This window comes from Sinohyriopsis cumingii, chromosome 16, assembly GCF_028554795.1.
Source record: "Sinohyriopsis cumingii isolate HCF-2022 chromosome 16, ASM2855479v2, whole genome shotgun sequence".
NCBI classification, from domain to species: Eukaryota; Metazoa; Mollusca; class Bivalvia; order Unionida; family Unionidae; genus Sinohyriopsis; species Sinohyriopsis cumingii.
In genome coordinates this window covers 37745283-37758132 of record NC_142976.1, presented here as the reverse complement: position 1 = coordinate 37758132, position 12850 = coordinate 37745283, and the positions used below count along the sequence as shown (strand labels likewise).

Genomic DNA, 12850 nt, shown 5'->3' with positions numbered 1-12850 from the left:
CAAGCTACCAACGCTGAAACATTGTGAGTTTTCTTGTTGAACACAATGAACCTTTATTAGCTGGAGACCATGCTAAACATTTGTTCCAACAAATATTCCCGGACTCAAAGATCACTTCACAAATTCGTCAGAATTAACTCATTTTTATCCCTATTTTCACTGATTGTGAGCCTGGAAGGTTGGCAGCAGTGGTGTCAGTGATCCACTTTCGGTTTACCTCTGCGATCCTTCAGGGCTCTAGAGAGAACATCATTCAATCTACAAGTGATAAAATATGGACCATCCCAATCATATTGTAACTTTTTACAAATGCTTTTGCTTTTAGGTTGAAGAGGATTATACAGCATGATGAAACTGTTAATCGTAGAAATGTTTATAAAATGGCGTCCAGCAAGCGATGCATGTTTAAGAGGAAAGGGACACTAAGCCTCGTGAAAAGTAATCAACACAGGGCAAATAAAAACAAATATTCTGAATCTTGTGAATAAAAGGAGGAAGGGATACAATTATGTTTATTGGACATCACATGCCAATTTTAGTATGCCTCGTGGTGGGAGATGTGATTGCTGCTGTTGTGTCAAAAACAAAAAAGACTCTTTCCGAGAATTGTGTCCAGTTGAGAGATAGCAACAAGTTATTGAGCTGCATAGGGTTTGGAACTGACGTTTATGCAGCTGTACTAGTGATAAATGTCTACGCATACTTTTGAAACATACCAAACTTTATATTGCATTTTCCAGCTTTACAATGGCAGTTTTTGATGTTTTGTTATACGTTACTGAAAACTGGTCAGTCTTTACAGGAAAAAAAATTAATTGCCTTGCAGAGACGGACTTGTCGGGGTTGGCAGGTCTGCAAGTATATAGTTGCTAGCGACACCAGCTGCTGAAGGAGGAGAACTGATGCACATATCCAGTTAAAGATGAGCCAGAATGGTGTTTATGTTGTGAATCGGCTCTATTCCCCACGAAACGAAGACAAGTACTAATAAGTTCTCATTCCATATTGACATGCGTACATAAAACCTTCCTGCATGAAACCCACCTGATCCATACATTTTGTGGATGTTTTCAGGAACATTTTCTGAACCATGTACAATGCTGTATGGTTTAAAAGAAAAGCTGAATGGTTTCCTTTACACAGTTCATGACGTAAACATTTTTAGCTATGAAATTATGGAGTTAAAAGAATGGAAGCCCCATCAAGAGGGGTAGCCTCTCCATACAAAAATAAGATGGTGGCACTTGGCTGACAGAATGGTTATATTTTGCTAACAATTGTTTTCATATTGAAAAAAAAATTAAAAGTTTCTTTGTAATGCTTGTTTAGAATGGAATATATGTACGGCATATACATAGCTGCCAACCCTCAGGATTTTGGTGTGAATTTCATGACTTTTTCAGCAATTCACAGGTTCATGCCGCAAGCAAAAAACATAAGAATTCTCCAATTCTCAATTATTTTAAATCTTTAATAACCAATTTCCTGTTAAGTGCTAGTCGTGATATTGGTAGTTGCCAAACCGGTCCAGTACTGCTGGTCGCAATATTAGTAGAACTACAGCCAATTGGTACAATTGTCCTGGTAGCAAGCATTTAAGCCTATTTTAATCTATATGTACAAGATTACTTTTACAAATGCTTTTAACCCGTTACCTCATAAAGCATAGTTACAAAGTGCAGCGCGCTATAAATAGAACACCTGTTGCCTAGTCAACCTCATACGCATAGGCCTGCCTGTGAACTGTTAAGCAATGTAGTGTATGTTACTTTTAACAGCAATATTAACTATTTTACACTTTTGATGCACATATATTACATGCTAAAAAAATTTAATAGTAAAGTCTGATTGTTATAGCTGTGTAATTGTTTTCCACAGAAGAATTTTTTATGTGCTTTACAATCTTGTTCACTGTCGTGTCAATGAGGTCGCATGACCAACTGTAGCTGCCATTTCTTATACTCAAAATGTACAAGTTTTTCATCTGCGTCTGCATCACTAAGTCGGTTGAATTTGATAATTTATAAAAACTAATTGCTGCCTACATCAATATCAGAGCCTTTACCAACGTTATTGAATCTTTCATAGTTGTTATTCTAATAGTGAAAACTTCGTAAGTACTGAATGAAATCCGCAAACACCATTTTGGAGAGTGGAGATTACGACCCAGTTACTTTAAATGGCAGATATTGACCAGTACATAAACAGTTACCACATGATCTGACGTAATTGTCATTCGCAGAAATGAATGTAGTATTTAAAGGGGTTTTTCCCCGAAGGTGGCGCTACGAAAACCAGCTCAAAATGGCTGATGTTTACAGCCGACATCAAAAGGCGCTTCTATGCGACTAGAGTAGATGCGTCAAATGGCACTTCCATGCGAATGGTGTAGAGGCGTCCAAAGATGCATGAGGTAATGGGTTAAGAGAAATTGGGGCCTAAACGGAAATTTGCTCCGCGCATGCATTGTCTCTTGCAAATTGTGCAATTGTGTTTTTGCTGTTGGGCATGAAGGCATCCATGAGATAAAATGGCATGAAAAAGCTAATAACCATCAGTTTGCTGCTGCTTTATCAGCGGCACAGCCTGAACTTGACAAAGTTGACAAATACCAGAGAGAACTTTGGTCTAATTCTTTCGGTAGTTCATTTTACTAAATTTCTTTTATAAAGGAACCATGCTCTTTCAGTTGCTACTGATGCTGATGATCTATTTATCGCACATTTCCCAGACGATAAAATCACAAAGGATTAATCGTCTGCTATAACAAAAACTGGCGTCTTTATTTTATGTTTGGACTTTATCACACTCTAATGCTGATCGTGAGAGGAATTCAGTTTTAAAAAAATCGTTCAGAATTCAAGTTAGTCTATGAAAGATGGTGCATTGGAATTGACAATCATAACAGCCTGCATCTGATGACGTACACATGAAATAAAACGCGGACAGTGTCTAGCGGTAGAATACTACATTGGTCCTTTGTTGAGATGGATGTTTCCCCGATTCCAAACTTGCAGAAAATATGCATGTGCAAGAACAAAATCCTCTAATATTGTTAGGTGTTTAGCATAAGATACTTAACCCATGAATTGCAGAAGCCATGAAAATTGGTCTGTTTAGTATTGCAACAGACAAGAATAGTGATTGTGACAAAAAAGTTGCACACAGTCTGTGTAAGAGACTTTGACAATGAAAAGGGCTCTTCTTTCATTACCAGAATTAACAGTAGATTCCACTGGAGAATCTTTTAAAATTTATTTGTTTGATAATACTTTGAATAAACTCGAGTTGGAATAATTGTATGGGGCTTTAAGCTGATACTGCATTAGTATTGACTGGAATTCATAAAGGAGTTGAATTATGCATTTTGAAAAATGTCACCATCATTGTACATATCAGGATGTCGTATGATGCACCATGTTGCAGGAAAAGCTGCTGATAAATTAGAAGAACTGAAGTATCAAGATGGTACTCCACTCTACCTGACGATGTACTTCAAATGGATAGAGTTAATTTTTTCATCGTATTTCCCAGCTAAAACACCCAATAACTGTTTGATATAAATTTCCTCTTCTTTTTTCAGGTTATGAAAGGAATATTGGTTCTTTAAAATTCCAGAGGGATAAACAAATCATTTTGTACATATATGATCATTTAATTTTTATCATGTTGTTTGTGGATTACACTTTTTCCTCTCCAGGGGTTGGCATGTATGTATTTTCTAGAATTTTGATTACACATGCCTATAAATGGCAATTGTCGACTTTATTTGGATCTTGTACATCTCTCTTGAAGTTCCTCGTTTCTGGTGATACATCCTATGGTTTTAGCACATGGTCACATTGACTAATTCAGATGTTATTTGAGCCTCAAGTTAGTAAAATGTGTTTATTTTAAAAATGCACACTTCAAAGTCTGAATATCTTGAGTTTCATTTGGTGTGGACCGTAAGTGAACTCAGAAAAAGAAATTTCCAGGAGAATACTTACAAATTCTGTCTCAAAAAGAAGGGGGAACTCTGTACATTGTACTTTATTATTTATTTTTCAGCGTGAGTGCATATCTATCCATGTTGGTCAAGCTGGCGTCCAGATAGGAAATGCCTGTTGGGAGCTGTATTGCCTGGAGCATGGTATCCAGCCTGATGGCCAGATGCCCAGTGACAAAACCATCGGAGGTGGTGACGATTCCTTCAACACTTTCTTCAGTGAAACTGGTGCAGGAAAACATGTGCCAAGAGCAGTATTTGTAGATCTGGAGCCAACTGTAGTTGGTAAGAAGTTTGGGCATGTAAATAAAATAAAACAGTTCTTTGACTAAATACGCCCACTAGACGTTTCTTTTTTGCCTTCAGGTGCAACTGCCATTTTAAAACACCTTTTTATTTTTTTAATCGGCTAGATCAAAATGTAATTTGAAAAAATTGGATAGAAATCATCCTGGCATAAAGGACTTGTAATTTTGTGCAAATGATGCTAATTCGCTATTAAAATGACAAATGTTTAAGGTAAAAGGATGTGTAACGACAGGATAGAAGAAAAATAATGTTAGATGCATAGTTGCTCACCATCCCAGCAGAAAGTAAGATTGAAAATTGATTTCCATTCCATTAGAAAAAAGGAGAAGGCCTCCTACTAATGCCAGGATCAGCAAGCTTGGGTCTGCTGGGAGGAGGCATACATGTTTTATGTATACCCTTTGATGTGAGGCAATGTAAGATGGGATCCTTCTGACTTTGCAGCATACTGTTATGAACTTGTGGTAATCACAAGCCCACAGATAACTATCATCTCCCATATTGAAACGAAGTACAAAAATGGCATTTTTTACCCATAATTAGATTTCCCACACTACAGGAAAAATTGGGTAGGATCAGGAGAAAGCGTGTAAATTCTTGTTTGGGGAAAAAGCCTTTGAATTTTTAAAAATATTTTTCAAAACTGAATTGTCAGCTGCTACTTGATTACCAAAAAATGTGTAATCAGAGGAGTTCATTTGCAAGTTTTTGCTGGAATATTTAGAGGTTGCAGAACAGTATTGTGGATTTTTACCTTTTATACGAGATCACTTGTTTAAAAAAATGAAGAAAAAATATGCAATTTATTTCAAGATACCAGTATAGGAGAATAGGTGGTGCTCTACAGTTTCATATTTTGCATAGGGTTAGAATTTTAAAGAAAAAGAATTTTCCCTGGTTTCCTCATTGGTGATACTGGCTATTTAAAAAAAGATCTTATATACATCTTCGGTATTGTTCGGTAAACCTTTAATTCCCTTTATTTTGGTGTATGATTAATGGGTGTAATATGGGTTATAGAGTATAAAGCTCAGCCTTGCTCCAGATGTGCACCTTTCAGAAACTGCTAGCTTCACTTAAATTAGAAGCCTATAACATTTTTTTACATTTTATACATTGGGTAATTCACTTTCAGAAGCTGGTATTGTCTAGTTGGGCAAAATCAATTTTTCCCAATTATAACAGGTGTTAAAGTACTTTAAACTAATTCAGAGTGTGTTTTTTTTAGCTTAAGGTTCAGTCATTGTAGTTAGCAATATGGCATTGCTTAGATCATGTACAATTTCCACAAGTACAATATCCAAAGAAATATCAACCACATTACATCAAAGTAGCATAGAGGTATGCCAACATTCTCTCCACTGTGCATGTTTCAAATGCAAGCACCTTCACCTTGCATGTCACTTTCTCAAAAGGTACATAATAACTGGTGAACGCCTGTTAATGGAACCAGAACCAGACCAACTTCAGATTACTACCACAGATGCTTTATTTAGCGGCATACATTTTTTTATGCCAAGTGTCTCTATGATCAAACTGTTGATTATATAATTTGTTAACAATGGCTTACAGCCACCATTATAATGTTAAAGTTGAAGGGGAAAATTGAGAGTCTTAAAAAGTTCAATCTGACTTGACACATATTTGTGAAAATATGTTGGGGGGGGGGGGGACAGCAAATCAGGTACTATTTATTTGCCTGAAATTACTACAAGTACGTATACAAATAAATAAACCATAAATTTGCGATCCTGTCAATGAACTGTTGTAATGAAGCTATATTATAGCGAGTGAGTATATTACAAAAACCTCTCCATCTAAAAATAGATGCACTCTCATCTGTGTCGATTTTGTAGGAAAGAAGGGACTGCAACTTTTGATGGTGGGAATCCTATTTTTACTAAAAGGGAGTCCTGAACTCCTAATTTTAAAATCCTAGTGAGACCTCTGGTTATACAAGTTAATGATGCTTGTCACTGCTGGTACCTCTAATACGCACATCTCTTGTCCCGACTTATCAATTGTCTTCCCTGGAACCAAGTCTAAATACATTGGTGTTTCATCCATATTTCCAATTAAATGTTCATCAGATTCCACGTCCTCCCACAGCCTTCTTACATATCTGGTAGAGCCGTCACTTTTTTCCCTCTAGGTCTCGAGGTAGTTTTCGAGATATTGTAGTTCTGCATCTCTGCACAGGTCCGTTTCACTTGACAAAGCTATCAACCCATCTCCTTGAGCCCTAAAACTAATTTTCCTCCTGAAAAACCCTTTACCTCATAGAGCATAGTGACAAAGTGCAGCGTGCTGTAAATAGAACACCTGTTACCTAGTCGACAGCATTCGCATAGGCCTGCCTGTGAATGAACTGTTAAGCAATGTAGTGCATGTTAGGTTTAACAGCAGTTTTAACCATTTTACATTTTTGGTACACATCTATTATATATGGAAAAATTTAAGAGCAAGTCCGATTGTTATAGCTGCGTAATTATTTTTCACGGAATAAATTTTTTTTATGTGCTTTAAAATCTTGAGAGAGCTCATTCACCGTCATGTCAATGAGGCCGCGTGACCAACCGTAGCTGCCATTTCCGATAGTCGAAATTTACAAGGTTTTCGTCTGCGTCTACATCGCTAAGTCATCTGAATTTGATAATTTATAAAAACTAATTGCTGCCTACATCAATATCAGAGCCTTTACCCAAGTTAATGAATCTTTCATAGTTGTTATTCTAATCTTGAAAACTTGACGTACTGAATGAAATCCGCGACCGCCATTTTGAAGAGTGGAGATTACGACCTATTTACTTTAAATAGCAGATATTGACCAGTGCATACATAGCAACCATGTGATCTGATGTAATGGTCATTCGCAGAAATGAATGTAGTATCTAAATGGGGGGGTTTCCTCGAAGGTGGAGCCCTGAAAACCAGCTCAAAATAGCTGATGTTTACAGCAGGCGTCAAAAGGCACTTCCATGCGAATGGAGTAGAGGCGTCCAAAGACGCTTGCATGAGGTAAAGGGTTAACTGCTGTAGCATAATCTTGCAACATCTCAATTGTTACATCCAGCTTGATAAAGTACTTGGTGTAAGGTGGTACTTTGCAGCTATGGGCCTAATTCCGTATAGTTATGCCTCAACAGTTATTTTATCGTTAATGTCCCGTTTCTTTGACTTTCCTCTTATTGGTGACTTTGCACTATCAGAAACTGGCTTATGTCCCTCGTATCTTTACTGTAGTCCAGCTTGTCTGCTGCATGCTCAGGAAATTTTTCAGCAATAATGGGCTTCATTTCATTAGTATCTTTTGGTATGATGGCATTATCTGCTGCATCATCAGCATTTGATTTGTGCTGTTCAGCAGCATCTTTTTCATTTGTGATCTCAGTAATTGCAGTAACAGACAGGTGATGGGCTTCACTTTTGTCTTTTCTGGGATGTCCTGGTCCAAATTTCCTGTCTTTTGTTTGGTAGTTCAGTGCATTTAGGTGGTGGCAGATAAAAGTCTATCCCTTTGGCAGGGGTTTGAAGAAAGTTGATCATGAACACATGTCCATGCATGAACAGTCAAGATCTTTGAAGATATTACCTATATGTAAATCGAACTCTGAGTCCATGACTTCTGTATCTATGATTAAAACTGGGTTTTTATAGTTTTTACTGCATTACTATATTGAAACAGTAAGATTTATTGCCTAATGGTCTGTGGTCTTCACTTCATCCTGTACTGAGATATTATTTTTACTGAATAAATAAACTCGAATGGCTTCTGAACTCGTTTTAAAATGCTCATGTTTCTTTGTTACACTGGCTGACATAATAAAGAGCGCTCATTAACTATGTTGCCCAGCTGTTAATGAATAGTGGTATATATTGTAATGACAACAACAGAACAAAACCATTTGTCATTATATTTTCTCGCCAGTACAAAAGACAAAAGAAGGGCAATGCGATAAATTCAGTTAACAAAACAGTTGCCCTTTTCGAATAAGCTGAGTAATGGACTTTCTACACTTATAATTGGTGAATTTATTTTTTTTTTTTTTTTTTTCTTCATTATTATATGCCTCAGTTAAAACGTTTATGCGAGGATAACATAATTCAGGTTTGTTTTTCATTGAGGAAACAAATATTTATATTTCTCATATGGGATTATGCCAAATATACTCTGCAAAGAATATACTAGTCATTTGCATATTTAAGTGATACATCAGTATTTTTCTGAAGCTGTTTGAAATGTGATCCACATAAAAAAACAAACAAATATGTAGTGAAATACACAGATGAAAGATATTGTCAGTAACCTACATGCATGATTATAAATGATGTTTATTACATTGTATGAATCTCCTGTTTCGCTATTCAATGCCTCATTTAAGCACATATACCCAAAGTTGGTCACTATTCATAATTTGCTTAGCAAAACAATACCCTAGTCATTTGATGTACCTAAATCAAACTTTGGTATATTTTTGAAGCCGTTTGAAATGGGAACCTGTCTTCAGTTTTAACAAAATGAAATAAAATAATAGATAAATATAAAATGCTACAAAACTATGATTTTTATCTCTTATTTGTAAAATTAAAGGGCAGTACTTTTTTTTATCACTTTGGTAAAAGTAAATCTTCACATTAGATCATTTTATGTATGAAAAATAATAGGATACCCAAAAATGTGATAGATTTAATTATTTTCTTTTATGGCTCAGTGGTGTACAAAAAATTAAAAGGTACAAAATATAACTTGAAAGTATATGCTATTTTGTTGCACCTTACTGAAAACTGGGCAGGTTTGCCTCTGCTTACATTGCACTGTTTCATATCAAATGAAACTTCTGTTCAAAAGACTAGCATATTTGCCAGCCCTTTACAATATCATCACAAGTCTTTCTGAAATTCCCCTTAATTCTGTGCCTTTGGAGCAATGGCAAATATTATGAAAGTACTCCTTAGAACAGGAAACCATTTTGGTGTTCACACCTGCAGACTACACTAGATATGTGATAGACAGCCACCACCTCTTTTTTAAAAAGGTAAATTAAGGAGGACAACATATAAAAAGAAGAAAGGACAAGATTGGTGGGTGTTTATCACAGGATCTCTGCCCCTATTTTGAACTAGATATCCCACCAGAGCGGAAGAAAAAAATCACATGGGGGCAAGAAACATCTCGCTGCAAGTTTATATTGGAGTGAACCCTAGCGATAGAAAGAGGCAATTCAAGAATAAATATATATGAAGATACAAGGATGCCTAGCTGTTGGCCCCCTTATTATTTGATGTACATTTTCAACCTCCTCCTACAAATGCACATGCCTTCTTACAAGGCGTACATTTCTATTACTCATTTTTCCCCCACCCCCACCCAATGAATATGTAAGCTTGTGCTTAGCACACACTCGATATTTTGCAGGGCGAAGCTCTTTTTTCAACCAACAGATGTGATAATTTCAATAATTCTGAAAATTTGGGCGTGGCATTTCTTTGAATGAACGAGTCCTTTTTTAAGGTGGGTTTTTTATATTATTTTACAAATATTTAAACTATATCTTAAATACTGGATGAAGATCACACAGTTTTGACTGCAATGAATTGTTCTAAAAGAAGAAATAGATAGTTGGTATCCTTTTTAATGTCGAGTACCAGACCCTGGATCACTAATGATTTCAGCTGGTGTAAATGTAGCATTTGTTTTGAGCATTTAGACAGCTATTGTGGAAAAAGTTGTGTCAGAAACCATTTTTTCTTCCAAATAGTTCAGATGACTATGGAGTTGGGATTGTCAGAATTTGCAGGTTTCACAGTTTTGTGCTGTTGCATAATAGGTTAAAATTAAAAAGTTTGTACCTTATTCTCATTGTTTATGTATTTTATCTTTGCACAGATGAGGTTAGGACTGGAACATACCGCCAGTTGTTTCACCCAGAACAGCTAATTACAGGAAAGGAAGATGCTGCCAACAACTACGCAAGAGGCCATTACACAATTGGAAAGGAAATAGTTGACTTGGTCCTTGATAGAATAAGAAAACTGGTAAGTGGCATGTTATGCAAGTCTTGGCCCATTTCTCCACAGGGTTCTTGTGGTCTTTGACAGTTTGGGGAAAATGAGGTAGCATTTTCAAGGCCTTGAAAGTTTGGGAAAATCAAGCAGATTGCCCTGAAGTCTTTGAAAATTGAAATAAACCTTTGCATTTTAATTTCTTTCCATAATCACAAAATAAAATTATCCAAGGTTGTTAGATGCGGATGTAGTCGAGTTTTCCTGGGTTTTTTTTTTTTATTATTTTTTTTTTGATTAATTATAGTTTGAATTTCATCATTAAACAACATATAGTTTGTATACAAAATGTTGGCAAAAATAAAGCTTGGAAATCTGTGGTTGTGGTCTTTGAAAGTTTGGGAAAAGTCTTTTAATTTATCCTTCAGAATTCTTTATGAACCCAGCTCCAAAGTTCCACATCGCTTAAATAGAACATGGCAGTTAAAAATTGTATTGAGAACATTGTAGGATGGGAGAGTTAAAATGATGCTAATATGCACAGATCATATAGAGGAACAACTCTAGGAATGTTGCTTTCTGTGGTCCTTTTTTAAGATCTAAATAATCCTTATTTTATTTTTAAAAATTTCCTTTTGTTGACGGAGGAATTGACTTTGGTACTCTTGTTTCAAATAATAACATCAGAGAAACGATATCCAAGGGAGATGGCTGTCAAGTCATTTACCTAAATTTTACTTGTCTTCTGTTGCACAATATTGGCATTGAAGGACAGTGGAAATGTACTTCTAATTTTTAGCAAGATCATCAAGTGTGTTGCTGTTCTTTGCATTACAAAATATATTTGGTAATTTGATGGGGGCAGGGGAAGGAACATTGCACCATTGGACATGGAGGGATCGAAGTTCCTCACAAACATAGTTACATACTAGGAAAATGGGACTGAATACATGAAGAATGCGAACATGATAAAATGGTCATCAGTTATTTTTATCTCCATCTTTTGACATATGCAGGTAGCTGATGCAGACCTGCCAATTCTTGCAATCTGATTGCGAGTCTTGCTGAAATTAGCCATACAATACAGACTTGCAGAACTGTGGTAAAACTTGCAAAAATGCATTAGGATAAAAAAAATCCTCATATGACTTGTTCATACCTTATTAGGATCTGTGTTTCATATTGAAATCGACTGAGGTAGTTGGGAAACCTAAATTTACAGGAGTACCTCGGACACTTTAATTGCACATAATTTTGAATGCAGATATGGGCATGATCAGACTGTTGCATATAGAATTTTCTAAACATGGCATCCAAGAATGACGCATTTTTTATATATAAAAAAAGGGACAAGAAGCTTACAAAAATGTTTAAGTTGTTGGCACAGAAGAATAAAAATGAATATTCACTAGTGGAGGCAGGAAAGGCAACAATTACAATTATTGGATAACCTGTTTTGACACGGGTATATATTGTGGTGCAAGAAGAGTTTGCCTTGGTGACATAAATGGAGTGGGGTAGGAGTACATTAAGTTGAGACATGGCAAGAAGCCATCACTTTCTGTGCGGTTTGGAACTGCAATTTGTGTAACTGCTGGTGGTAGCAACAGAGGATGATTTTTTTTCTCATAATTATAGAATATATAAAAATGGAATGTTTTCTGCATAATTTGAGTGTCCAGAGTTTAAAAAATGAACCCATCTTTATGATGTCTTTTCACATAAATTCACGGGAAGCATTCAAACGCATGCTGTCCACCATTTTTAATATTGGTCTTTTGCAAATTTTAAAAATTCCTGAAATTTGCATATTTCTTGCATATATTTTATATAGAAATGTTTTGTGAACATTCATCTTTAAGAATAAATCGACTTTCTCTATATTCCAGGTAATTCAGAACACAAACCCCCACCCCCACCCCACCCACGTGCCTTTTTATCACACACACGCACCCAACATTTTTGCATGAAATACTATATTTTTGAGTTGTAAAACAAGTTGAAATTATATGTTGCTTTTAAAATTTATTATTTTCTGCTTAATTTGAGTGCAGATTCAAAAAATGAGCCCTGTCTTTATATATCTTTTCAAATAAATTCACAGGAAGCATTCACACACCTGAAAAGGACGTAATTTGTGGGTTTTCCGCAAATATTCGCTCACATTTTATCATTATTCTCTTAAACAGAACTCCAAAGTATTTAAAAAGAGGCGTAGGTGAGCGTATATGTTCGTTTATTTAGTTTTTCAGCGTTTTGAAAAATGCGTTTTTAATTTTGTCCCGCTGAATAAGTTGTAGAAATGGTCCAGTGTCGTATACGCTAAATATAGACATTTTCAACCATGAATGCATTCGGCTGTAATAATGTCATCTTTTTACATATTAAAGCGGAGAAAGTACCTGGTGTAATGAGTTTGACATTTTGAAAATACTTTAATCTTAATTGCCAGTGCCCTCTAGCAGCATCCCCTGATGCTACTGGTGGTAATCAAGGTCCAAGTGTACTTAATAAACTTTCCACTTTAACCTAATGCATACATTGGCTGCA

The 12850-nt window shown here is 35.8% G+C and overlaps 1 protein-coding gene across 1 annotated transcript in view; it reads left to right on the top strand.

Annotated features, from left to right (window-relative positions):
* The window catches only part of LOC149780230 (tubulin alpha chain, testis-specific), a 55240-nt gene that overhangs the window by 32597 nt on the left and 9793 nt on the right, over nucleotides 1-12850 (top strand). The window contains exons 2-3 of the mRNA XM_089937012.1: nucleotides 4051-4273; nucleotides 10185-10333. Of these exons, the coding sequence (XP_089793138.1) occupies nucleotides 4051-4273; nucleotides 10185-10333 (372 nt within the window). The remainder of the gene's footprint in view (nucleotides 1-4050; nucleotides 4274-10184; nucleotides 10334-12850) is intronic.